The sequence below is a fragment of the Haemaphysalis longicornis genome, unplaced genomic scaffold (assembly GCF_048455015.1).
Source record: "Haemaphysalis longicornis isolate Haplotype H1 unplaced genomic scaffold, Haemaphysalis longicornis Haplotype H1 scaffold_3, whole genome shotgun sequence".
Taxonomy (NCBI): Eukaryota; Metazoa; Arthropoda; class Arachnida; order Ixodida; family Ixodidae; genus Haemaphysalis; species Haemaphysalis longicornis.
Genome location: NW_027526335.1, coordinates 171,101,109 through 171,125,685, shown reverse-complemented (window position 1 = coordinate 171,125,685; position 24,577 = coordinate 171,101,109). Strand labels below are relative to the sequence as shown.

The 24,577-nt window shown below is 46.5% G+C and overlaps 2 protein-coding genes across 2 annotated transcripts; one reads left to right on the top strand and one right to left on the bottom strand.

The window, feature by feature from the left end:
* Positions 1–401: 401 nt before the first annotated feature.
* LOC144173533 (uncharacterized) lies at positions 402–6,470 on the top strand. The gene is made up of 2 exons (XM_077701915.1): positions 402–954; positions 4,220–6,470. The coding sequence occupies exons 1-2, from the start codon at positions 670–672 to the stop codon at positions 5,297–5,299; spliced, it is 1,365 nt and encodes a 454-aa protein (XP_077558041.1). The 5' UTR covers positions 402–669; the 3' UTR covers positions 5,300–6,470.
* A 7,441-nt stretch (positions 6,471–13,911) lies between these two features.
* LOC144175531 (uncharacterized) lies at positions 13,912–24,010 on the bottom strand. The gene is made up of 5 exons (XM_077704606.1): positions 23,967–24,010; positions 23,451–23,544; positions 21,777–21,872; positions 20,212–20,379; positions 13,912–14,022 (listed from the first exon to the last, which is right to left on the bottom strand). Exons 1-5 carry the CDS (start codon positions 24,008–24,010, stop codon positions 13,912–13,914), a joined length of 513 nt encoding a protein of 170 aa, XP_077560732.1.
* Positions 24,011–24,577: the final 567 nt, after the last annotated feature.

Below are 24,577 nucleotides of genomic sequence, written 5' to 3'. Positions count from 1 at the left end.
AGACAGCCACTGAGCCACTTTGCCGGCTGTCTGAGAGTAGTTAACTGGCCTGCCATGCGCCCACATGTGCCTCACGACCTATAGCAATGAGCCCCTACTTAGGCCGCGTCGTCAACGTCTAGGTTCCATGCTATTATAGAAAACCTAACTATCCCTTCTCTAACACTGACGACCCGGCCAGACGGAAGCATTCAAATTTCTCCACAAAGAACACACACTTTGTAATAAATTACGAAAATTGCGCTAAAAGGACAAACAGAGGAACGACGACAGACAATGCTCTGTCTGTCGTCCTTCCTCTGTCCTTTTAGCGCAATTTTCGTTATTCATAATGCATTAACTAGCCCAACAGCACGTTTTACACACTTTACTCCTCGGCTGCAGGCACTTCTTTCTTCTTTACTTGCAGGCAGGGAGGCACGACCGCCTTTGCCCCCGAGCTCGCACAATGCGAGGCGGGGTTCCCCTGCTCGCCCCTCTCCAGCTCGAGGAGAGGGCTTTCGCGGCACGGGCCCGGAGGCGCAACACGTGGGAAGAAAGACAGGGATTACAAACAGTGGGATTTTGAGATAAGGGGAAAGCGGGGCGGAAGCGCTGCACAGCTTCGTAGCTACGGCAAGTCGGCAGCGCGTTCCGTCCGCCGTGCGTGCTCTGACCACGTGGAGAGAGATGGCTGCGGGCAGCCAGCGTTATATCCTTCGGAACTTTACCGACGAGCTCGACTGGAAACTGGTGCACTTCGTCGATCAGGTACCCTCCAACCGTGTATGCAGCGCCTGCGGCATCGTCGTCAGGCGGACGGGTTTGCTGCTGTGCGGCCACTGCCTGTGCGGAACCTGCCACCTGCAACAGAGGCAGCTGGGCGGGTCCCTGTGCTGCCCGTTGGACGGCGAAGCGTGCCCTCAAAAGCGCGTCCAGTGGACGACGTTCCATGCCGCGGACATGGACAGAGCGGTAAGACGGGCTATGTTGAAATCGTGAGACGAGCCACCTTTTTTTTTTTTAATCTTAAAAGTTTTGCAAAATGGCCGCCCTTTTGCGAGAGAGCTCATTGTTCCGATTTTAACCCAACCGGCCGGACCGCTTTATGCGCGACTGGTTAATGACGTTTTTTAACGGCTGTTTCTACCTTGCCTTCGTCCACCCAGCATGCGTGCACGGTAGCGAAACACCGTGGCGATTTCAGTTTTCAGTCAAGTTAATGGAAGTAATGGCTGGTAGCACCCATGTAGCAGCACTTTGTATAGTGCCCAAAATGTTGCTTGGACCCCTAGGTGCATACAGGTGCCGTCAGAAGTAATTGGAGCACGGGAGCTGTAGCCGAACCGCATAGGAGCGCCGTGTCTGCATCGGCGGCAAACCGAAGGACGAGAACACGCATGCGCGGCTGCCGACGGCGATAGTCAAACCACTTCTTTTAACCTGGCTTCTTGCATTTATCGCAGCACTGGTCTCGGCGATGGCGCTGATAGCAGACCAATATCTGACAACGTCTTTGGCACACTTCCAAAGCACGCGAGCGGCCGGAGAAGCGGCGCTCTCACAGGGTTCCGCAGTGACAGTTTTTTTTTTCTTCAAATATTTGTAGGTGTGTATGCTCTCAGCGCCATCGCCGAGCCCAGTATGCTGCGAAGAGTGCTCGAAGCCAGCTTAAGGAAGTGTGGAAGTCAGGGGTTTCCCCAGGCATCGAATCAAGGGGGGGTGTTTCAATGGCTCTGGGGGAGGGGGGGGGGGGTTCATAAACTAGAAAAGCTGTTTTTTTATCCCACTAGTTAAATAATAGACGTCTGTTAACCAAACGCTCATCCCCGTGACGTACGTTTTTCATTTTCTATAGATTATATACACCTGAGAGGCGGTGCTTTCTATTCAATCTAAAAAAAAACAAATTTAGAGAAATTCATTTTTTACCATGAAAGGTCCATATTCAGTTTTTTTTTTTAATTTCTCGCCATTTTTCGACGTATAAGGACATTTTCGAACTTTTTAAAAATTTGAGTTCTTGAAACAATGTTTAGGTAGTACACGAATTATGCAGCACAGGCACCGATTGGACGCTCCCGATTTATTAAAACGCCAGTATTAGCTTCCGTAGCGCTTTTCGCTACTTCCTGACTGGTAGCAACGTGCTCGCAGCGTAGTCAGCCTCAAACCACTTTGCCGCTTTCCTTTGAAAGCCTTTTTTGTGTGCACATACGAATTTGCCACGAGCTGTCGAAAAAATGGAAATAAATACGTGCAACGCTAACAGCAAGCTCGGGGGGCGCAATAGCAGACGGGCAGCCCGCGCATGCGCACATCGCGATACTGAAAAAGGTCCATACAAGGACTGACAAGAGTGAAATTTGGGATTCAAGGGGGGGGGTGTCCAGAAAAACTAGGGGGGGGGGGGGGTCTACACACACCCTAGGGGGGGTGTAGGGAAATCACTGGTGGAAGTGTTTTGAGAAGTATTTGTGGGCTGTCGCCGTCGCCAGGCGCGCATGCGTGTTCTCGCCCTTTCATTTGCCGCCGATGCAGCTACACTGCGCTCCTATGCGGTTCGGCCACAGCTCCCGTGCTCCAATTACTTCTGACAGCACCTGAACATGGCTGGTGTTGGGTCCGAGGACGAGATAGGTTTCAAAAATAGCACACTGTTAAAATGGAAAATCAGGTTAAGAGTATCAATTAAAAAGTAAACAAGTTCGAGCACTGAAGGAGTCAACACATCGCAGCATGCTCTAGTAACCACAAATAGGATCCCCCAATCCATTTCTCATAGCTTTAAATACATGGAGGCACTTCGCAGGGGGAAAAAGTACCCTTCGTATAAGCAGGGGCGGATCCAGGTTTTTTCTGAAGGGAGGGTCAGCTTCTATAAGCGATGATAATGAATCATTGATGATGAGGAGGAGGAGCATAGTAGCTTTTGTACTCACCAAAATTTCGGGTAACCAAAAATACAAGAAAAAAATTTCATCAGCTAGACTTCTTCTATAACCTGAGGGGTCATCTTCTTGGGGGTATAAATTCCAAATTTACGTCCTTAAATTTAAGTCCTTAAGTCCTCCCCCTCTGGATCCGCCAAGGCTTGTAAGCACTTCACCTCTTAACCGAAACACAACCTTGCCTAATTTGAAATATCTAATTCACTCAACTTCAATCTGGCTTTAGAGACATATTTTCACAAAAAAAAACCATTACAAATATAGGAAAACCTTGAAATTTCACACTACATGTCAATAGAGGCATAATGGGAGAAACAATCAAGATATCAGTGTGTTAGCCATTGGTTAGCTTTCGAGTGGTACGATCATAAAGAACTGAAGGCACCAACCACTACAGTTGCACAGTAGTGTTTCTTGGCAGTAGTGTTGAATGCCGGACACCAATCATAGAAACAAGTAAATCCCTGTGACATCATCAGAGCAGGGCAAGAAAGCGCTTGGTGAGTCGCCACCGCTTCATCTCTTCTCCTGAATATCTAGAGTAATCATTTGAAGTTTGCATCAAAATTGATATAAGCGGTATTGTGACAAAGTGGTCTGTTTAAAGGAGCACTGACACCAATTTTCGGCGTTAATAATATTCCACAGTTCGCTTCCTTCACTCAACAGAATACCCTGGCTGAAATATGAGCGCCCGCGACGCAAAGAACATAGTTCAATTGGATCTCATTTATCGCGCCGACGGAGCAGCGCGTGGAGTGGCACTCAGCAAATGGACATCAGCGTGACATCACCCCGTGAAGCCAAAAAGGCCAAAAGAAGTGACGCGACAGCGCTCATCAAAAACTCGTGACGTCACTTCACATGCGTGGCCCCACGAGCGGCGAGCGGGCACCGGTGACGTCTGTACAAAGTGGTGAGGTCAGGCCGGGATTCTGTCATATGCGCCGTTCGGGATGAAAGTGCGGGAATTGGAAACAAACAATTTTCAGGCCGTTCAATGTAATTAACTATCGCGCGCTGAAGTATCTGAAGTGCTGTTTCAGGTTGGCCAGACCATTAAGTATCAATAAAAGCAATAAAAGTGTAACATAAAATTTTCGTGTCAGTGCTCCTTTAACACGGCAAACTTGTATTTCATCTTCATGGTCCCTCTAGTATTTAACTTCCATGGAATGGCAAGAAATGAGTTTTCATTGTCCTCGGTACTTTCAATACACCACATGCACAGACGCTTGATATGAAACTGCTGTTCTCAGCCCGTTGTATTTGTTTTTTTCTCTCCGTAGGTCTACTGCTGGAACCAAGACAACGGCTGCAGCACCATAGTTGCGCTTGGTCAGCTGACCGATCACTTTTACCAAGAATGCAGACACCACACGGTCGCCTGTCGAAAGTGCTCAACGAAGATTCTTTACAACAGCCTATGTTCACACCTCAGAACGTGCACTGGTACTCTGGAACCCGGCCTGACGGAGGGTGCCCAGGTGCCAGTTGACAATGAGCAAACCACAGAGCTCACAGCACTGAAGACTACACTCTCTACCGCGACCTTGCGGATGGAGCGGCAGCTTGGAGACCTAAAAGGCCTTCTTGAACGGCTCTCGTCGGAGGGCAACTTGCAGTCTGGCCACATGAACGATCTCTCCCACTCCATGAACGACCTAAAGGAAGCGCAGACTGACCAGATAAGCGACGTTTTCCGCACCGTGCGCAGCCTGAAGGAAGTGCAGACTAACCAGGGGAACTTAATATCCCTCTCCGTGAAGAACCTGAAGGAAACGCTGCAACGCGACTTGGAGGCCGTCATCAGCCAAAACCGCAACCTTACTGCCCGCCGTGCGGCAGACATTGATGTCATGAAGGACGTTGTCGTGGAAACTGGCAAGGAGACCTTCCGGAGGATGGACTCGATCTTGCGCCACATTCTGAGGGCCCGGTTTTCTCACCAGTGGATACTGAAGGGGTACGGCTCGCTGAAAGAGAGGGCTTTGAGGGCGGGCTCGGCCGAGCGTTTCGCCAACGCAGTTTACCTTTGCCACTACCTCATTTTACCGGGAGTGTACCTCAAGAGGGTCGGTTACGAGGTTTCCCTTCACCTCCAGCTGTGTCTGAAAAGAGGCGAGGTGGACGAGTACCTCCAGTGGCCGTTCAACAGGAAGATGACGCTGTCGGTTGTGCATCCAGACTCGGGTGAAAAGCGGTCCATTCAAACCAATCCGGACTGCCGGAGCAATTTTTACTCGAGGCCAACAACCCCTTCCAATGCAACGTTCTTTATCCAGACTTTCCTGTACTTGAATGACCTGGAGCGTGAGGGCTACGTCGAGAATGACCAGCTTGAACTGTGTTTTACACTCCTCACCTGACGTGTATTTGTGTGCATACAACAGGGACCTGTAGTGGCCTCCTAGCTGTGTGGTTAATGTATGCAGGGCCAAAGATTTTAGCTTACTGCTTGAGAATGAACGAGAACAGGCATCCACAAAGGCCCCTGGGCGCATGAAAAGCAGCTAGATAACACGATTTTTGTGGCGATATTCGTTAGCGCATCATTCGTTCGTCATACGGCTGTCTCAGAATGAGCATATTGGTAAAATACGGATGAAGTGACTATATTTTTGAAGTTGTCAACTGTTGGAATTGGCATGTTTGTGATGTGTGGCAATGTTAATGTACGCAGAGAGCACACCTACAAAGGAGGATGGCCACAACTTCATGAATTACCTGATTCAGAAATTTCAGCAAACAATCACCATTTCAATCAACATTAACGTCCACTGATGTTAACTTTGAATGCTAACGCTGAATCACAAAAATCTAGCTGAAGTTGTCGTGCTTACCACATGGCAAATCAATGCAAGGCCAGGCAGTTCTTCATGAGCATCGAATGCATTGAACGTACCTGGCTCCATTTGGAGCAGTATGTCCGTACCTGATGTGTGCATGGTTAGAGGGGGATTTAGAGAAAAGAATACGATGAAATTTACAATACTCACTATGCCTATTTCATAAACTCTAATGCTGTCACTGTTGCGTGTGCTTTAATTGTGCAAATATTGAGCAAGCAAAGTTGATAGCGTGACTCCTGAGGATATTCAACGCAGAAGGCGTTGAGGCGTTCTGCATTATCAAGGAAAATGACACATGCGTGAGCACACCATCTCTGGCTTTGCACACTAAAGAAGAAGCCTATCTAGAGCTTCAATCACATTCTCTGTGAAAGCTGCGCCTCCCGTATTTTTTTATTTCAGCGTTTCTGCGCATTTATATTTATGTTGCCTTTCCTGTCAGTAAGCCCTCAGTTGATGTCTAGCGCTCGTCCCGCACGTGTCACTCTGTCTTCCTCTATCCCCGTCCAGTGCGCTTTTTACCGTGTCGAAGTCCTGAATATATCTTGTTTCATGTATGTTCCGTCCACTGTTGAGCACATGCCCTCATTCTATACATGCTGCACTCTTTTTCTCAGCATTATGCCAGTAGTGCGGTTCATGTTGTGCTGATTGTTTGAACGTTTTTCTATGTTCCATTAAATTTTTCTGCAAGCGCGTTTCAGTGTTGTGTCATAGTTTACTGCTCCTGTGAAAAGGTGCGATCTTCGCAAGGCATTGCCATTTTTCTTTAGACTTGACCTTCCAGGCAATCTGAAATGAATAAAATTGAAGTTTAAACGATATACTCGTGTAGTTGGGCCCGTGGTGGTATTTTCGTCTTTTCCATTTCTGCCGCTTCCCATTGGCTAGATGGTTATTGTTTGGAAAAGTTGAAACCGTATGGCACTGGCCTTTTCTGCGCCAATTATGTGTTTATTCAGGGCTGCAAATTTGGTTATGTAGAAGGGGAATGTGTACAATTTTATGCAACCTTATCTTTCTGCGACAGGACTGCTAAGAAGCTATACCAGGTAGACTGGGAACATTCATTTGGCTAGAAGCAATAAGATTGCGCAGAATTTTGCACAAACTGCACAAGAGGTTGCCAGAACCTAGCATGGGAACCAACTCGTTGTAAGCTCTCAAGCACGTAAGCAGGAGAATTTCACAATGCATTTTAGCGAATGGCATAAAGAATGCAATTATCGCAACAAAATATTTAAATACAGATGTAACCAGGTGCGAAACAGTATTTCGCTTGACTTTTCAATTTTAAAGAAAAAAGGTTCCTCAGTTCAACCACAAAAGAAAATACCCTTTACTGAAACAATCGCATCGCTTTACTTTTGCACACAAGCTTATTTTGAGTGTTTAGGTTCCCTTCTCTTAAGAATTCTTTGTCAATGGCTTGTTTCGCTCTCATTCTTCACTCGAGTGAAGTAGTGGATTACAAGGATTATAAGAAACTTCGGTAATCAAACTTTCTGACCGCCTTTCGCGAGTGTTAACGATTTCAGGGTAGCTCATAAGGTTTACGAACAGTTGTAGCACTTCGAAAAAATGTGTGCATGACAGATGTATTGCTACTATTTTGAAGAGGGTGAGCACCTTGTCTTAAAGAGCCAGAAATTAGGGCCTCGGGCATGCAAGCCTGCTTGCATTCGGTCTCCAAAAAGGACATGGAGCAGCTCATCTTTGTTGCTCATCGCCAAGAGCACGGCGAAAGATTCGCATCTGAAGTCAACTATCAGCTTCTCAATGTGAAGGGACAGAACACCCATTTTTCTCGAGTACATGCTCTCTATACCAAATGGAAGGGCATCACAATTGAAACACGTTGAACTTAAACGGTTTCCCTGATAGGGCTCTAGAACGTTTGAAAGTGGAATTTTTAAATCAGCGACATACTTTTAACTGTGCGCGATATGAAAAGAGGTTTTTAAAAACTTGTCTCCGGCTAAAACAATAATAAACTAGTCGTTCCTGTTCCTTTATGCAGTTTTTGAATCATGCATTGTAACTAACGGAGCTGTTTGACACGTACGGTAGTCTCATGTTTAGACACTACTTGACGCCAACTTTCAGATTCCAGAAAGCTCAGTGCCAAATTAGAGTTATCTCTACCCATTTATTTACGAATTCCTTGCGGTTACCCCACTATAAAATGCTGGCCTTCATATGCCAGCGTCCAACGTCGCGCGGCGTACACCTTTTGTCGCCGTACTACGCCGAAAAGGGAGCAACTCCCCTATGCTGGAATTTCCTCCCCCAACCTTCTCCGGCATGCCTCCTGGCAACCCCTTGACTCAAGAGTACGGGCCTCAACAGTACGACTGTGTGCCGAGTAATGTCCCCAGGCCACCAAGAATTGCCCTACGGTCTGCGCCTGAGCCAACAAACAGGCCGTCTTCAGCCGCTCCTTACGCGCACGCAACGCCATGGCTCATCTTGGCTGCCCCGTGCAGCAGCTCTATGGCGCCAGCTCCCATCTGACTACACTGGAACATTCCCGCCCGATGACGACGACCTCAGCGAAACTGCGTAGTGCAGCACTGGTGTAGTCTGTGGTGAATAGCTATGAACATTGGGACCCAGGCTGGGCCCGCAGGCCTATTGGTATGGGCACACTGCCTTCTGTGGCCCTTGCAGGCTTGGGTCTCCCAGAATATATGTATGCTAATAAAGTATTATTATTATTATTATCATTATTATTATTCTTATAAGCTAGAGGACATGCACTTTGCAAAAAGTGTTTGTCGGTCCCTTCAACCACCATCATAAGCCCAGTGAGAGAGAGCATGTACGAGACAGGTGTAGTAGTAAGACATTCCTTCAACTCCAAGACGTGTGCAAATGCAACCAATAGATAGCCTGGTGACCAGGCGATCAGCATCGGTGTCCAACATCATGAACTCGCGTGGCTTAGCGAACCTTGACTTCAAGGGGCTATGAAGGCAAAATACAAGTTTGGATTGCTTTGTTCCAATAACAGTTACACCAATTTATCACAAACTTCAAACAAATCATCAAGATATTAAAGAAGACAGATGGAGCGGTGGCAGCTAACCAGCCACTTTCTGGCGACGTTTCCATGACATCACAGAATCTTGTTCGTGCGATTGTCAGCTGTCTACCAAAGCCACTGCATACAAACACGACTGACCGATTGTAGTGGGCACCTCCAGTTTCGTCTGATCTCATCCCTTGAATGCTAATGTGCAGTTAATACATTGATAACCATGTTCTTAGTGCTAGCCTATATTAACTCATTCCTTCACTTATTAATCACTCTAGCACAAAATTTAAAAGCTCTTCAATACTTCCTGCATTTCTCGGTTAAAAAAAGTGAAGCTCACACTAACGGGTAAGACTTGAAGGTAGCGAAGCTGTACCCAACCTTTTCCAGCCGTCACAAAGGGTTGCGTCCACGATTGCAGCCGATTTCCTTCTCTTCTGCCACGGAAACCTTTACTTCATCATCGTTGCTATAAGTGCGAGCTTCCTTAATTTTTTTGGAAGTGATAATCATCGCACATCCCCTTGGAGGGACGCACGCTATGATGCGTCTTTCTCGGTCCAAGCAAGTGTTGCCACGATTACGGTGAACGCCGGAGTTCTTCTTTTGGCCAATCTTGGCCAATCTCCCTAAGTGGGTATGCTTGGCTTGACAAACGTGCACCGGGGACGCTGGGCGGTTGCCGTGATACACGCACACACGAGCGTCAAGTATTTTCTTGGTCTTGTTAACTGCTGGGCGGTCGCCACGACGCCTGCGCTCACGTGTGCGCGCTACGCAATTTCTCGATATTTTTAACTGCGGACACGAACAATTACAATTTGCTAAACAGCTTCACTGTTAGAAACTGTCTTTCGGGGCTGGGAAGAAGCCGAGTGAGATAGCAAAGGCTGGTTCCATTTGTCTCCATGGCCCCTTCCACAGTTTGTGCAAAACACTAACGTCCAGCATGTGAGTCGGACCAAACATGGGGTGAAGTGCTCTCCTTCGCGCCGCTCACATACAACACGGCTATGACAAGTTTAAGAAACGCTGTTTCTCTCCCCTTCACCTGGTGCACAGCCGACTGGTTACCATGATGCTGCATGTGATGTTGCCACATCTGCCAAGTCACAACACTTACACGAGGGCATGCAACTGATCTCCCAGGGAGTGAAAGAGGCTCTGCAACTTGCCAGGGCCTGGATCCGAGACCAACAGTGTGTCGAAGCTGATCGCCACAACCTTTGATGACAGGATGTACGCTTCAAACACACTGATTGGATTTGGGTGTCGATCCCGATTTGCCACCGGTGCCTTAGCAAAAAACTTTTGAAACGGAACTTGGGTCCACACAAGGTGCTTTTAACCACATCGGAGACATTAATACGAAGTCGCCCCTTGCGAAATGCGGTCACTATCCCAAACATCAGTCAGAAGTAGTGCATGCCAGCTGCCGCGTGTCATTTTTCCTCACGACATTTTAAGAGGGGGTAATAATAATAACAATAAAAATACTTTTATTTGTGCTCAGGGTGGGTGGAGCCAGGCGTACAGGGCCGTACCAGACAGAACTGCCTATACGAATTAGGCTTGCATACCCAACCTGGGACCCAATTACAGCACAAAGTGAGCACAAAAGAGAGGGGAGCATGAGGGAGATGACAGGAAGGGAGAAAGCAAGGTGGTGGTGGTGAAAAGCGATCTATTGGCCTTTAGAAACGGCAGGGGATGGGGAGAGGAGGCTCCGACTCCAGCTCAGAGGAATTTCAGGGCCATGGACGCGGCCTCTGCTCTGCCAAACAACAGGAGCTGGACCTCGAGGGAGGGGCTGTCCAGGATAAGCCTCCAAGGCCAAGAAAAAAGATGAGAGGGAAAGAGGACGCTGCTGGTTGTGGTGGCTTCCGGCTGTTTGGGCTGTCCTGAAAGCAAGGGAGGACGAGAGCCAGGCTGAGGAACCGGGAGGCTTGGGGTACGACTGCAAAGCCAGACCATGTGCTCCACAGTTCCATCGGCACCACAGAACTTGCACTTGGGGTTCACGAACTGGGTGAGGTAAAACTGGTGTAACCTGACTGGAAGGCTGGCCAGACGTCCCCGTATTGGCCAGGACAGCCCATTTTGGAGTTCCGCTTCTGCCGTCCCGTTTTTTTGTCCCAATTAAAAATCATATCCCGTTTTCACAAGACAGACAGCTCGTCAAGCAATCGTTTTCGCATTATAATCACCTAAAAAATATCCACATCCCCTAACTTTTGATCGATACCTACATGTAATTCCAGTTCACGGTGTTGTGAAGTCTTTTTGTGCTTTCCATGTAACACCAAAAACCCAGGTTGGTAGAAGAGCGAGAACACATGCATACTTTAAAAACTTTCAGCAAGTTTATGTGGAAAAACCTGCTGTGGTGGTTCAGTAGCTAAGGCATTGTGCTGCTGAACCCAAGGACACAGGTTCTTGCGGCTGATTTTCAGATGGAAGCAAAAAGCGAAAACGTCTTTGTGCCAAGATTTTGGAACATGTTAAAGATCCCAGGTGGTCAAAATGGAAAAGTGTACATGTAGCTCCATTTCCTGCATTGAAGCGGAGTGAATGACAATCAGCTTTCACTCGTGTGCAAGGAAAGCTTACTTGCATGTTTATTATATTAAAAACACTTTTCTGCAGGCTTGCAGCAGAGTGACCGTACACTTACAAAGCAAACGGAACTGTCGACTACAAAGCACACGCTGTAAAGGCCGGGTGCAACGTACCAATTAGGTCCGTGCCGCAAACAAAGATGAGGACCTTGATGCTAACAAAATGTGACAAATAGTGTTCAAAATAAAAACGTATCAGTTGGGACGCATCAAAGCACCGGTATGCGCCGCAAGTTGATTTCACCTGGACATTGTAAGTACGAAAGCCGTATCACTGTGATGCGTGCTCGCGTAGAATGACAAACGAACTGCGGACCGTCCCGTTTAAGACATCTTTCAGATCTAAATGCGCATCTTCCAATTTTATCATCTTTAAAATGTGGAGAGATGATACCTGTACACAGTATACCGCATTTGCAGCGTTGTTCGGAATGACACTGGCCTAGCTAAACACTGCACCGGTTTTTCAGAAACTAAACGTACCTTCGCAACAACAAGTTCTACGCTGGCCACTAAAGTACTAGATAAAATAATTACGAATATCTATATATACTTCCGAAGTTCTTTAAAGAAGGCTGCCACCACCAGTCATTGGCATTAATTTGTATTGTCACTACCAGACGTTCATACCGTGAGCATCTTCCAAAAGTCACTGGATCAGATTTCTCTTTGTAATGTTTGTCTTTTCTTCAGTGAAAATAGTCATAAAAAAATCTAACCATTAAAAAAAGATGGTTTGTTGACATAACCAGAGGAAAAACAATTGATACGGCACCAGTACGCCTTATCAAGCACAAGAATGAAATATTGCTTTACAATGCGTGGAATGACCGGGCTTCAGCAGACTTACTCCACATTCTTCAAAAGTTGCTTGTATCTAGCGGATCAGACCATATCAACCTTCATTTGAAACGTATTATCGGTGGAATGAGAAAAGTGAGACCTAAAACCAAGTTCAAGCAAAACATACACTAAAAAAAAAACACCGAGACACTGTACAGAGGTTTTGTAGATGAATTAAATGTCCTGCACATTACTATCTATTCTCCAAGTACAAGATTTGCATTCTTGAATTGTTACCGTGGTCCTAACACTATTGTCACAGTAATCCCTGAGGCACCAGGCTACGTCTATCTCTCCAATGCAAACAGCGGGCATGATCGACGTGAGCGTCGCATGCATTTATAAAAACACACGGGCTTTTGTGACCCACACAGACTGCAAAACAGCACACAATGGTTGTGCTGTCAAAGCAAGCTAGTACTTCTAGCATTTGCTTGTGCTACACAGGTCACTACAAACAGCAGTAACAACAAGACATAAAATTAACTTTGTCTTAATTAACGCTTCGCATAATTTCAACGTGTCTAGTCAATAAGATAGCACCATAAACACGTAGGCATAGCAGTGAAATGCGTATGAGAATGAAAGCACTCAGATTCAATGCTATAAACAGCCTTGCAGAACGCCAAGACTAACTGATTGATGCGGCAGCCACGAATGCAACTTCAGGCAAATGACACACTTTAAAAGTTTGCCAGTGTTGCATTGTTGCAAGTTGTGTGCTCGTTAAGTACTTCCTATAAGTATTCGCTAAGTACTCACTAATGCCAAAACGTGACGAACGAATTAACAACAAAAATGTATCACATCAAAGAACAGCTTGTAACAACAACCCCTCTCAGGAGTTGCACTAAACCGTGTATCCAGGTTAAATTACTTCTTTCTCAAGAAAACACGCCACGAAAAAATTCTGAGGAGTAGGATGTGCAGCCACGATCAAAAGTTCACGGACCAGGGGAATGGCAATTTTAGGTCATTTGTCTTCCTACAGCAGCCCGACAAACTGTCGAATGCATTCGAGGTGTCGTATACGTACTGAACTAATGAAAACTACTGCGTATAGTACTCCGCGCTGCCGTGCGGCAGAGAAATTACTCAAAATTGCCTTTTTCGTGGTCCATAAGCTTCTGCTCTTGGGTGTGCATAAATTGCTCCAGTTGCAAACAACAAAGATGTATCACATAGAACAACAACCGCTCGTCCCAACAAACCTTCTTTTAAGAGGTGCGCAAAAACGTATACCTGGGTTAAATTACTTGTATGTCACGGTTAAACACGTAATAGAACAATGTCGAGATGTAGGTTATATGTGAACGGCTACTGTTTCAAATGCAAACAAACAAAAACGAAGTGTCGTGAAACTGCACAACATGAAACGAAAAAAAAAAAAATCACACAATGCAAGTTTTCACAGCGTGGGTGATCACAGCCTGTTGTGGTAGCCGGTATGCGAATCCTTTGGTTGTCACAGACGGTGAGGGGAGGTGGTGCGGTGAGGATGATGCCACGTGGTTCATTCACGTCGGCTCAGTGGCGTTGCCGCTGGTTCGCCGGGTGCATGTGCCCTGCTTAATTTAAGTCTCAGAATCGGAGCAACGCGAGCCCTTTAGCCGAGACGATGTCGCAATCTCCTAGATGATGCTTGCTTGGAGCATCTTGGTCACTTCGTGCAGCAGCACTGACTGCCCCAGGGGCAACTTGGTGAAGAGGTCTTCCGTGACCAGACGCCAAAGCAGGTGGTTCTGCAGGAAGGAACACGAGAAACGCGTTTTAAATCGACAAAACATTCATCGAAACTCCCATAAAAAAAATAACTGCAGGTGAAGGAAAAGTTGCTCTGTTTCATTGTACGGGTTTATGGCTTGGGCGAGTTGGCGCACGATTACAAAAGGGGAACAGCGCTAACTCAGACAAAACACAAGAAAAAGAAGAAGGTGACAAACACGTTTGCGCTGTTCCCCTTTTGCAGTTTCATTGTATATACTGCGGAATAGAATACAGTAGGGAACCGGAAGCACCAGTGACATTTCAACACCAAAATTGGATTATTAGTACAGTCGTTCATAAATATGAACTCTAAACTCAAATATTTCCTTATCGCTACAGGAAAGGTACTTGTCTTTACAGCAAAGCTGTTTTGAAAATGGTTATTTTTCGTGTCCGCAGTTAAAAATACTAAGAAAATGCCGAACCTACCGACTTCGAAAGGTTGGCCAACATTGGCCAAAACGAGGATATCCACTCGGACTGGTCACAATTGGTAAAAAAAAAACAAATCCAGCGTTCACCATAATTGTAACCGCACTTGCTGGCAACGAGAAAGACGTCACAGCGTTTGGCCCTCCAAGGTGATGGCCAATGATTATCAGTTCCAAATAATGAAGGAAGCTCACACTTATAGCAACAGTGATGGAGTGAAGGTCCTTACGGCAGCGAAGAAGAAGCAAATTGGCTGCAATCGTAAACTTTAACCTTCCCGATGGTCGCGAAGGTTGCGTACAGCGTCGCTACCTTCAATTCTCACGCATTAGTGCGAGCTTTCTTCATTTTTTTTTAATTTTTAGAAAGGTTATAACACCTTTACTAACCAAAACTTAAAGTAGGGTGACTTTACTAATACATTCTGAACTACGGCAGTTTATTTTCTTGCCAGGAAACTCAATATTTCTCATTCTAATCCTTGGTCCAAGTTTCCTGAAATATCTGTCTCTATACACTCTATTGAAACCATGTTCAAAAAATTTACATTATGGGTATGGGCGTCTAGAGGGGGGCGCAAGGGGGGGGGGGGAACTGCCCCCCTTGGAATTTCGGACCTTTTTTTTGTTTTTCTTAACCATTTCTTCTTTTTCTTAAAGAGTTGCTCATTTTGTCAAGACCTCGGAATCAATAATTGAGAACTAGAATTACGCTCACGCGGGAGCTTCCACTGTCATAAGAAATCAGCAGTTGCTCCTCCCTTAATCACACCTCCTCCTCTTCCCATGGCCGTTTGCATTCCTTCTAACCTGCCCCCTTTTAATCACCATGCTCCCAGTCCTAGTGCACGACTGGGACGCAATACCTGATCCAGCTTCGCACTTCAAAGTACAAAGCAGGGCGGAAGCACGGCAAAGAGCCCAGGGAAATCATCACACTTAAAGCTAAATTGCATGGAAGAGGATGTCCCAGCCCTCACTTTGACGATGAATGACAACAAAGCTTGACGATGGGCAGCAGGTGTGTTTATCATGGCTCGGGGGTACCTCAGGCCAAAGAAATTCAAAATTGATATTCTTTTGTGGTCTTTGTACATTCATGTCACCTGACTAAATTAATCAGTGTATGGGTGTGATGTGCTCAGAAGTGTTAGCATACCGTGTATAGGGCCCTTTATACAAAACATAAAGGTAGGCATCAAACGGGGGAGGGAGCCATGACAGAAGCAGGTGCGAACAGAAGTAGTACAAATGCCGCAAACCAAGCCTTCTATTATTCATATACTTGTGTGTTTCGTTACCAGCGCCTGCTGTGCCCATCTGTCTTCTTATCTGCATTTGAAGCAAAGTGTGCATTTCCTTTCGTTCCTTAAACTGTATGCCACACAGGCGATCATATTTGATAGGGATACGGTGTCGCTTAGTGGTCGCTTCGCTAAACTGTTCTTGAATGTTCTCAATCTAATTTCGTGGTAACAGAAAAATTAGCTTTCTCGATAAATGCACGTTCAAGCAAACATCGCGACATTTTTTGTTTTGCCAATGCTTGTCTGCGCATGTCACTTCGCTGGCTCTTTCCCAACTTTTGGGGGGGGGGGGGGGGGTTGTGGTTCGCGACGGGAAATTGAAAGGAAATTCACTGGGGATATTTTGAGCTCGGCAGGGAGCTCACCTGCATACAACCCAGTGCAGGGGAAGGGAAGTAGATTGGGAGTGATAGGATAAAGTAGAAAAAGAGAGAGAGAGAGAGAGAGAGAGGAGAGAGAGAGAGAGAGAGAGAGAGAGAGAGAGAGAGAGAGAGAGAGAGAGAGAGAGAGAAAGGTATTTCTTATCGCTTAAGTTCTTTGTGGAGCACAACTTTGCACCAATAAACGTTACCCCTTCAAGGACACTGCGTCGTCCTTGGGCATGTGACAATATCGTGTTGTAATCAGAGTTCTTCAATGTACACCAGTTGCGAAGTTCCACTTCAGAATCTAGGAGCGCGGGCCCCCCTGCTGTCCCCCGGCTGAGGGACAAGTGTGTTGGCATGGCACGTCGCGGACAAAAACTGAAGTGTGCTGAACATTCACTCAATAGCACAACCTAACTTTTAAATAAAGCTTGATTTTCTCATTTTCTTTCTCACTTGATTTTCTTGCTAATGTTTCCACGTTTTTTCCTTTTATGACTTACGGCAGCAGCCGCAAGCATGTCAGCACTACTCATCTTGCTGTCGACACATGGCAGCAGGCTAGTCAATATTGCCCTATGCTTCCCTGGGGAGGGCAATTGCAAACCAGCTTTTGATATATGGGGCCACGGAGCAAGATAAACAGGAGCGCCGACTTCACTCTATCCTGCGGGCTCTTAAAGTCCATCACTCGCGGAGCGCAATGTAGATGGCGCAGCGAAATAGAAGGCTCTGTCCGGCGGCTAAGCGGCCGGCGTTCCCCGTGCACCGGCGGGAGCGTTGGCGGAACGCATTCCGTCGGCTTTTGTCGTCTGCTTCGGCGACGGTAGTTTTCGGCGCGGAGTGCTTTGGGCCTGCGTTGGCGCCGCTTCGCGTTCATTGCGCTCCTCCTTCGCACGGCTTGATTAACTTGTTCGACAGCACCTTCTGGGTAACCCGAACCCGAAGGAATTGAGTGGTCGTACGGCACGGCAAAGAGGCGTTAAGGATTGGTTTGCATGGCGAGAAAACAAAATTTAGGGCGCACATATAGACATATGGCTGCTATACAAACACTATCTTTTGCGCAGTGCTTGCAGAAAATGTGACTCCGTTTTGTAAATTTGTGAACACCAATTCGGCTGTGTTTTAACAGGTTTTACAAAAGGCGAAAGGAGCAACTGGTTCTGATCACTAGCGATTATAAAAGTTGCCTCAGCGTTCTCGCCGTTCTCCAACTTACGTCCAAAACAGAGTGTGCCTAGAACACGGACCGGCACTCACACGCTCATCAGAAAATAACAGAAACGCGATAACATCACCCACGACTGCCCGCGACGTAGCAATCTGCTCCAGATCGAGGCCCTGACAGTGCGGTCTTTTCACAAGCCTTCATTTCGCGATATTTGAATTCGTCCGGACCCTATATCTCTGTGGTGATGACTCGCCAAAAGAAAAGGTTTGACGAGCCGGTTGTTTTGCTGGTCAGCCGCTTAAAAAAAAAAAAACGCCGGGAACCCCCGTAGGCCCAAAATTGCAGCCATACAACTCGCAGCATTTTATTTGGAGTCCACGGCGTTACCGACGAGATAACACGTCCGTAGAGCGACAGTGAACGTAGGGCGGTAAGTTGCGGTATGAGTTACAATGAAGGTTGCGTTTGATATTCTTGGGTGCCTTATCAAGATGAGTGTTTTTCTACACTTATTACAACAGGGCAGCCGTCCAATTCAGTCATTGGCCCAGAAATGTGCGTCTCATTGCCGTTTGCCGATGGAGACTCCGGGCGACCCTTGTAAGCATTGTTCGGGCGCAGAAGCGGCATAAATAATTAAGCCGGCGGCCGGATAGCGGGCCAACAACCGAGGGTAATTTTTGCACTGCATCGATTTGTCGTAAGCAGAATCACGCTAGACTGCATGTTGTGGCGTTTCATATTACTCCTGCTCATTCTAAAGTCGTCATCGTTCAGTTGCGTCTTACATCTACTGGGTTAGTACAATATTTTTAGCGGGTCTTCATAATGTCAAAATAAACGCCCCCCGATAGGGAATAAGCGATCGCCATGTATGCGGTGGCGTGCGATTATCTGCGCCGTCTATTCCGGCTGCGCACGGGTGTTTAAATTCCACGCGTGCAGGCATTCCTCCTGCATAGTTGGACAGGCATACGACAGACGTCGTTGCGAAAGAAACGACGCCTCTGGGGAGAGCGAAGAAGGGAAGAGCCATGTACAGAGGCAGAGCGACGAGAGGGCAAACAAAGGAGGAAGAGAGCAAAGCGAAAGCTTGGCGGCCGGCGGTGCGTGGACATTATCGGCCCGAGCAAAAGAATTTTTCTGGGCCACAGTCGGCGCTCCTCTTTATATCTTGCTCCGTGCATGGGGCCTATGGGGGTTTCGAAACTGGTAATACTGACTACAGGGTTCGTACGGGCTTCAAAAGCAGAAATTCAAAGGTTTTCAAGGACTTTCAAGGACCAGAAAACACATTTTCAAGGCCCCCATGTACCGTATAAACCGGAATATAGGTCGAGTTTTTTTCCCAAAAAATCCGCACAAAAGTCACCCCTCGTCTTATATAGCGGTCATTGGAAGAATGTAAATCGTTGTCTGGCAACAATGTGCAAGCGCAATCCGTCGCCATCAACGTTTATAGAACCAAGGTCCTATTAACGTTGGTCGCCATCGTCATTCGTGTCGGACTGCTCTCTCGCACTATCAGGCCTTTATTTGATTTCGCTTTTCTCTAGTTTTTTGTCTTTTACTCGTTCATTATGCGTGCGTGCGTACATTTCTGTACGTCTCTGTTCCGAGATGAGTGGCAGCAGTCAACGCTAGTTCACCGCGGCGTTTAAGCTGACGGCGATTGAGTCACCGAGCAGAATGGGAATATGGCGGTGCAACGCCAGTTAGGCGTTTCGGAGAAAAGTGTGCGGTACTGGCGGAGCCAGAAAGCTAAGCTGTGCGCGTGCAACCCCCGAAACCGATCGTTCCGTGGACGACAAGCGGTGCACCCCGAGTTGGAGAACAAAGTGGCGAACTTCGTCCGGGAACTTTGTTTGGGAACTTCGCTCACGATCGCTCCGGAGGCCATGCGCGGACGGGCTCCGCGAACTGTACAATGAGTGGATAGCCGGCGACAACAAAAAGACCTATACGGGCCGGTTGCGACCGTGTCAAGCTGGGTGTCCTATGGGCAGTCGCTGCCCGACGACATGGTTACACGAGCGTTCAGGAAGTGCTCCATCAGCAACGCGCCTGATGGCATGGAAGATGACAGTGCGAAGCAGTCATCCTTAGACGACTCTGAGAGCTCGGACGAGTGACTTCGGGAGGCATAGTGAGTGGCAGTGACGGACGGGCGTCGAAAATAAATATAGACATTGTGAGTGCGCTTCTGTGCCGAATTATTTTTTTTTTGTCAACTTTTCCCACCTCAAGGTAGGGGGTCGACCTATATACCGGGTCGACCTATATTCCGGTTTATACGGTAATTTCGCCTGCATCTTCTGTTTTGTCAGCAAGAGTATGGGCTGAAATTAAATCAGCAAGTGTTGCTGCAAGGCAGGATGAACTATGTACACGTCCACCATTTGCACATAAAAGCAAATGCAGATAGAGTGTATGAGGCACAGCAAACATGCAATGAGCAGCCGCCCACAGACTAAATGGAACATGCAAGGTAGAGATCAGAAGTCGGCCTCCACTGGATTGTATCGTGACATGGATTCTATTGAGGAGTGCTGCTCCCAATGTTGTCTCGTAATAATGGCAATCCACCAAACTCGTAATTTCACGCAATACACTGAAACTTGATTGTTACAACGTTTCTTTACATTTCTAACACCCAAAATCCACGACAAACACCTTAAATTCTTGCGAAAAGACAGGGCAATTGGTTCTCTCCGGAAAAATCAAGGGTATTCAAGGACCATTTAAAATTCCAGGACTTTCCAGGCCTTGAAATTCACACTTCTAAATTCAAGGGTTTTCAAGGTTTTCAAGGACCTGTGCGAACCCTGTGACTAACTCTGGTTATAAAAAGAACAACAACAGAAAGCCGAGCCACGGGGCCACTCGCCTGCATCTTATCCAGCAGGCTGTCCTGCCCGTGGTAGTGGACGTTCCACAGCTCGATCTCGCGCCAGCAGTGGTCCGTGTTCATGCGGTCGTCCATGTAACCGCGCTGCCGGATCTCCACGCTCGGGTCATCCACACCCTCCTCCTCTACGTGGCAGCCGCGGAAGAACTGCGGCGGGGAAACGGCAGCCGTCAGACAGTTTGCAAAGAACGCAGTGCAAGCTGGTTCTGGTTCAGCGCCATCATACTATTTCAAGCCACGTAGTGATTGCTAACGCTTAACTAGAAAAATTGCTCCACAACCAAAAATTGCTCCACAAAGAAGGAGTACTGGCTCGCTCTCAACCCTGGGTATCTCCAGTTTAAAAAAAGCAGGAGCCTTACTTCCGCCATGCCTTATAGAAACTTTCAAGAAAAATTCTGCTAAATGTATTTGATGCAGTGTCTATAGGACTGTGGCAGGTGATGTTTCGAGTTTAAAAAAAAAGAAAGTACCCCATGCCATGGCCCCAAGTACGCTTTCTATTTAAGAAAGGATAAAATAATTGAAAAAAAAAATTACTGAGAGCAATCATGGGCAACTGTTAAAAAAGAAAAAAGAAAAAAAAACATTCCAGTGGGCCTAAAGTTTGACCCCAGCAATTAAAGCTGCAGGAAAGAGCGCTACAAGTGTGACCTTCTTCCTTTCATTTGCTTCAATGACTTCAGCCGCACGTTAAGAAGCAGTGAAATAATAAACCAGACACTGAGTGTATGTCGACCTCTTAGTTCCCTGCAGCATAGCACTGACGACGTCAATGCTGTGAGTCTATAGAACCATCTGTTAAATGCCCTTTCCGGCAATTAGTGGTAGTCTTCGAAACTGCTGACATTGTAATGACCATACCATAGGCTGCCTTCAGAGTCACCCTTACCAGGGTGGTGAGGACACCATTGTTGGCAGGCAAGGCTTTCAGCAAACAAAAAGAAGTCAGTACAGAGCTAATTGATAAATACTCTACTACCACAGCTTTCAATCAAAGAAGCCAGTAAACAGATTGCAATATGACTGGAACATTTTGTAATTAAATTTAGGCGCAAGCGTTGCTTTTTTTTTTTGGTAACGAAAAAAAAATTAACTTCTCTTCCCGAAGAAAGAGTTGACAGAAGCGCAAAAACTAAAAGTGCTTCCTACTGAAAGTGCATCCAAGTGATTGTCAAACCTTGAAAAACCCAAATCACCGCCGAAAAACGAACCCATATGCAACTGTTTTTCGTGTAGTACTAAGTAAATTCATCTCTGCAGGATTAAATGCATACCGATACGTGGTTATAACATACAGGTTTACTATTGTACCCCTTCACGATCGATGCGTGTATTGCGTTATCTAGAACGTTCCTTTTTCGCAATTTTCAAGTAACCATTTTCACACGATGGAAAAGCCCAGTATTGAGAACAAGGTGTGTGCCAAAAGATCGTATCAGGGCTTTTTGGTGAGCCCACCAGTGCCTGGGGAAATGCATTAGTTTTGTGGGGTCCCACTAAGAAAGCTTTCGCTTAAAAACAAAAAAAAAAGGACAGCTCACCTGCTTTACGTCCTCCTCAGTGTCGCACTTTGACAGCGTTTCTGGCTTGAAGAGCAATTTGAGCATGGCGTACTTGTCCTCTCCAGGGACAAAGTCCTGAAATCCAAACAAGGTGTTTTATAAATCGGAGACAGAACGTTAAAGTGTGGTGCAATTTAGGTTGCCAGCAAATGGCCAAGTTCCAACCAGCAGACAGACTGGCCTTCTGTTTGCATAGGCAAGGCCTTATACAATTTATAAAACATTGTGTTTTATAAATACCAAGTGCTATACACTGGGTCCCTTTGGAATTGGTCTTCACTAATACACGCAGATGCTTTGCTGGGAAGACATTTCCTTAGGAATAACTCACCATATTTGCACGATTGTGACACAAACCCTACTTTGATAAAAGTGGCCTTCAAATTGGTGGGCGCGTTACAAGCTTTTTCAAAAGCTAAATAAGCTTCAAAGTGGCCAGCAACACCACCATGGACCTGAAATCCTCTCAGAATCCAACTCAATCCTATCAAGAACTCTGCGTCAACATAACGTGAGGAAATTTCGGCGAATCTATAAGTCAATGGGCGCGCCATGTCAGCTGTCGCACATTTCTCTGCTGATGCAATTAGCGCGTCACGTCTAAAATTATCATGTTCAAGGCAGCTGAATTTGCAAACGCTTTAAATGCCCTCGGTCCAGTTTTATTTCCAACAGGAGTTAGATAAGTAAGTTTATGAATCACAAGTGATTTTTGCTATGACATTTACATGCACCAAATAAAATGTCTTCTGCCAGGTAGGTGGCGCCGTAACTTTTACAACTGCTCGGTAGAAGCGGCATCAGATAATTTCCTGTAATTTCCCTTCGTAAACTTACACTCCAAGCGCCCAAGATGGTTTGCCTCAATGAGTGCACATAAAATGGCTTACGCATTTAAATACTTTTATCAGGAACACGAAGCTTGTATCTTGCAAATGGCTTCAATGGAAAATTTACACTTGTTTACATACCGTGTTTTCGCTCGTATAACCCACCCCTGCATCTAATCCGCACCCTTCACTTTCAGCCCAACGGAAAAGAGTAAAAATCCTCACGTATTGCTTGCATATTTGATACAGAAAAGGCTGCATCAAAGCCACTGCTCAAGCAACACACCAAAAACTATGTAAAAAGAAAAAGCGAGTGAATACACTGACTGCAGGGCGAAAGTAACAATTCACTCAGTGTCACTGCTCTCGCTAGAGCTATCACTTGAGCAGCAGCCCTGACTGTTGTAAACAAGGTCATCTTCGGTTCCATCCATGTTGTCTGTGTTTTTCTTTCTTTCTTGTTTTCGTTCTTGTTATTTCTTCCTTGTCCTTGTACGTTTTGCGCAATCGCTGCCACGGAAGACGTGGTCAGTGTTACTGCAAAGGGGCTTCACGGCACAACACACATCGTCGTGAAGCTGCACTAAAGGAAAATCCCCGGGTATTATCTGCACCCCTACTTTGCCACTAAAATTTTGGCATTTTTGGTACGGGTTATGCGCGCAAAAGTACGGTAATTTGCTCCTCATTGCACGTACAATATCGGGTGCCAACATAAACATATCCTCTGTCAATCTTATCAATTATCAGTTTCACATTTGCCGCAGACTTAAGAAGAAAATGCCGTCCAGCATTTGGTGCATCCGTCTCCAGCCGGACTCACCCCTGGCAGGCTGAAGTGGTCCGTCCGGAAGACGCGCATCAGGACGACCTCCAGGCCCTTGCCCCCCACCAGGTGAACCTTTGCCCCCTGCCACCTGGGATATCAAGGAAACACATTTTGAACAACAGGTGATAGAAAACACTGTTGAGGAACTGGACCCAGGGCCATGGCGTTGCTCAGAACACCTTTTATTGATTGATTGTAGGGTTTAACGGGCCGACGCAACGCAGGCGATGAGGGGCGCCGTAGTGAAGAGCTCCGGATTAATTTTGACCGCCTGGAGATCTTTAACGTGCGCCGAAATCTCGTACACTCGGACGTTTTTGCTTTTCGCCTCCATCAGAAAAGCGGCCGCCGCAACCGGGAATTCAACCCGCGCCCTCGTGTTCAGCAGCACAACATCTTAGCCATGGAGCCACTGCGGGAAGTGGAACACCTTTTACTCCATTTGTTCCCCTAGCCAATGATGGTGATGGTGTGCTATCTAGCCTTCGTCGTCATTTCCTCAACAAACACCGGGGCTCGGTGAGTGCCAGCATGGACAAGCTCCTCTGAACCATGATTTAGTGCTAGCTTGAAGGAAAGAGGACAAGCACCTGTACAATATAGGACTTACTGTTTTTGTTTCTTTTTTGTAGGCTGCCAAAGAATGCAAACACTTCAAATTTGGCCGCTTTGACTTTCCACCCCTGCTTTCCTTTGCCCCCCCCCCATTTACTCGCAAATACTTCTGACATTCCTGGCCACTAGCAAATATTTTTGTACACAACACAGTGGTGATGGTTTTGGGGGCATTTCTTGTCATGCTATCGCATAAGGGCTGCAAAAAAGAAAAAGAAACTACGTACAATGCCTGAAAAAAAAATACAAATGAATGATCAAGCATGGCTTGGACTATGTATGTACAGTATAAAACCTCATTACAAGAGACACTTGGTTATAAGAGACATTAAAATAAATAAACATCCCCCTCGCTATGGGCCCGATCAAATGCAGAGCATTTCCGGGGGCGCACGACGTTAAGTACTTTGCGTTACGTTACTGTTATTGCACTTGTGGCAACTGCTGACGAGAGAGCGCTCGTCAGCAGTAATTTGAATGAGTGAACGATATAAGGCGCGTTAGTA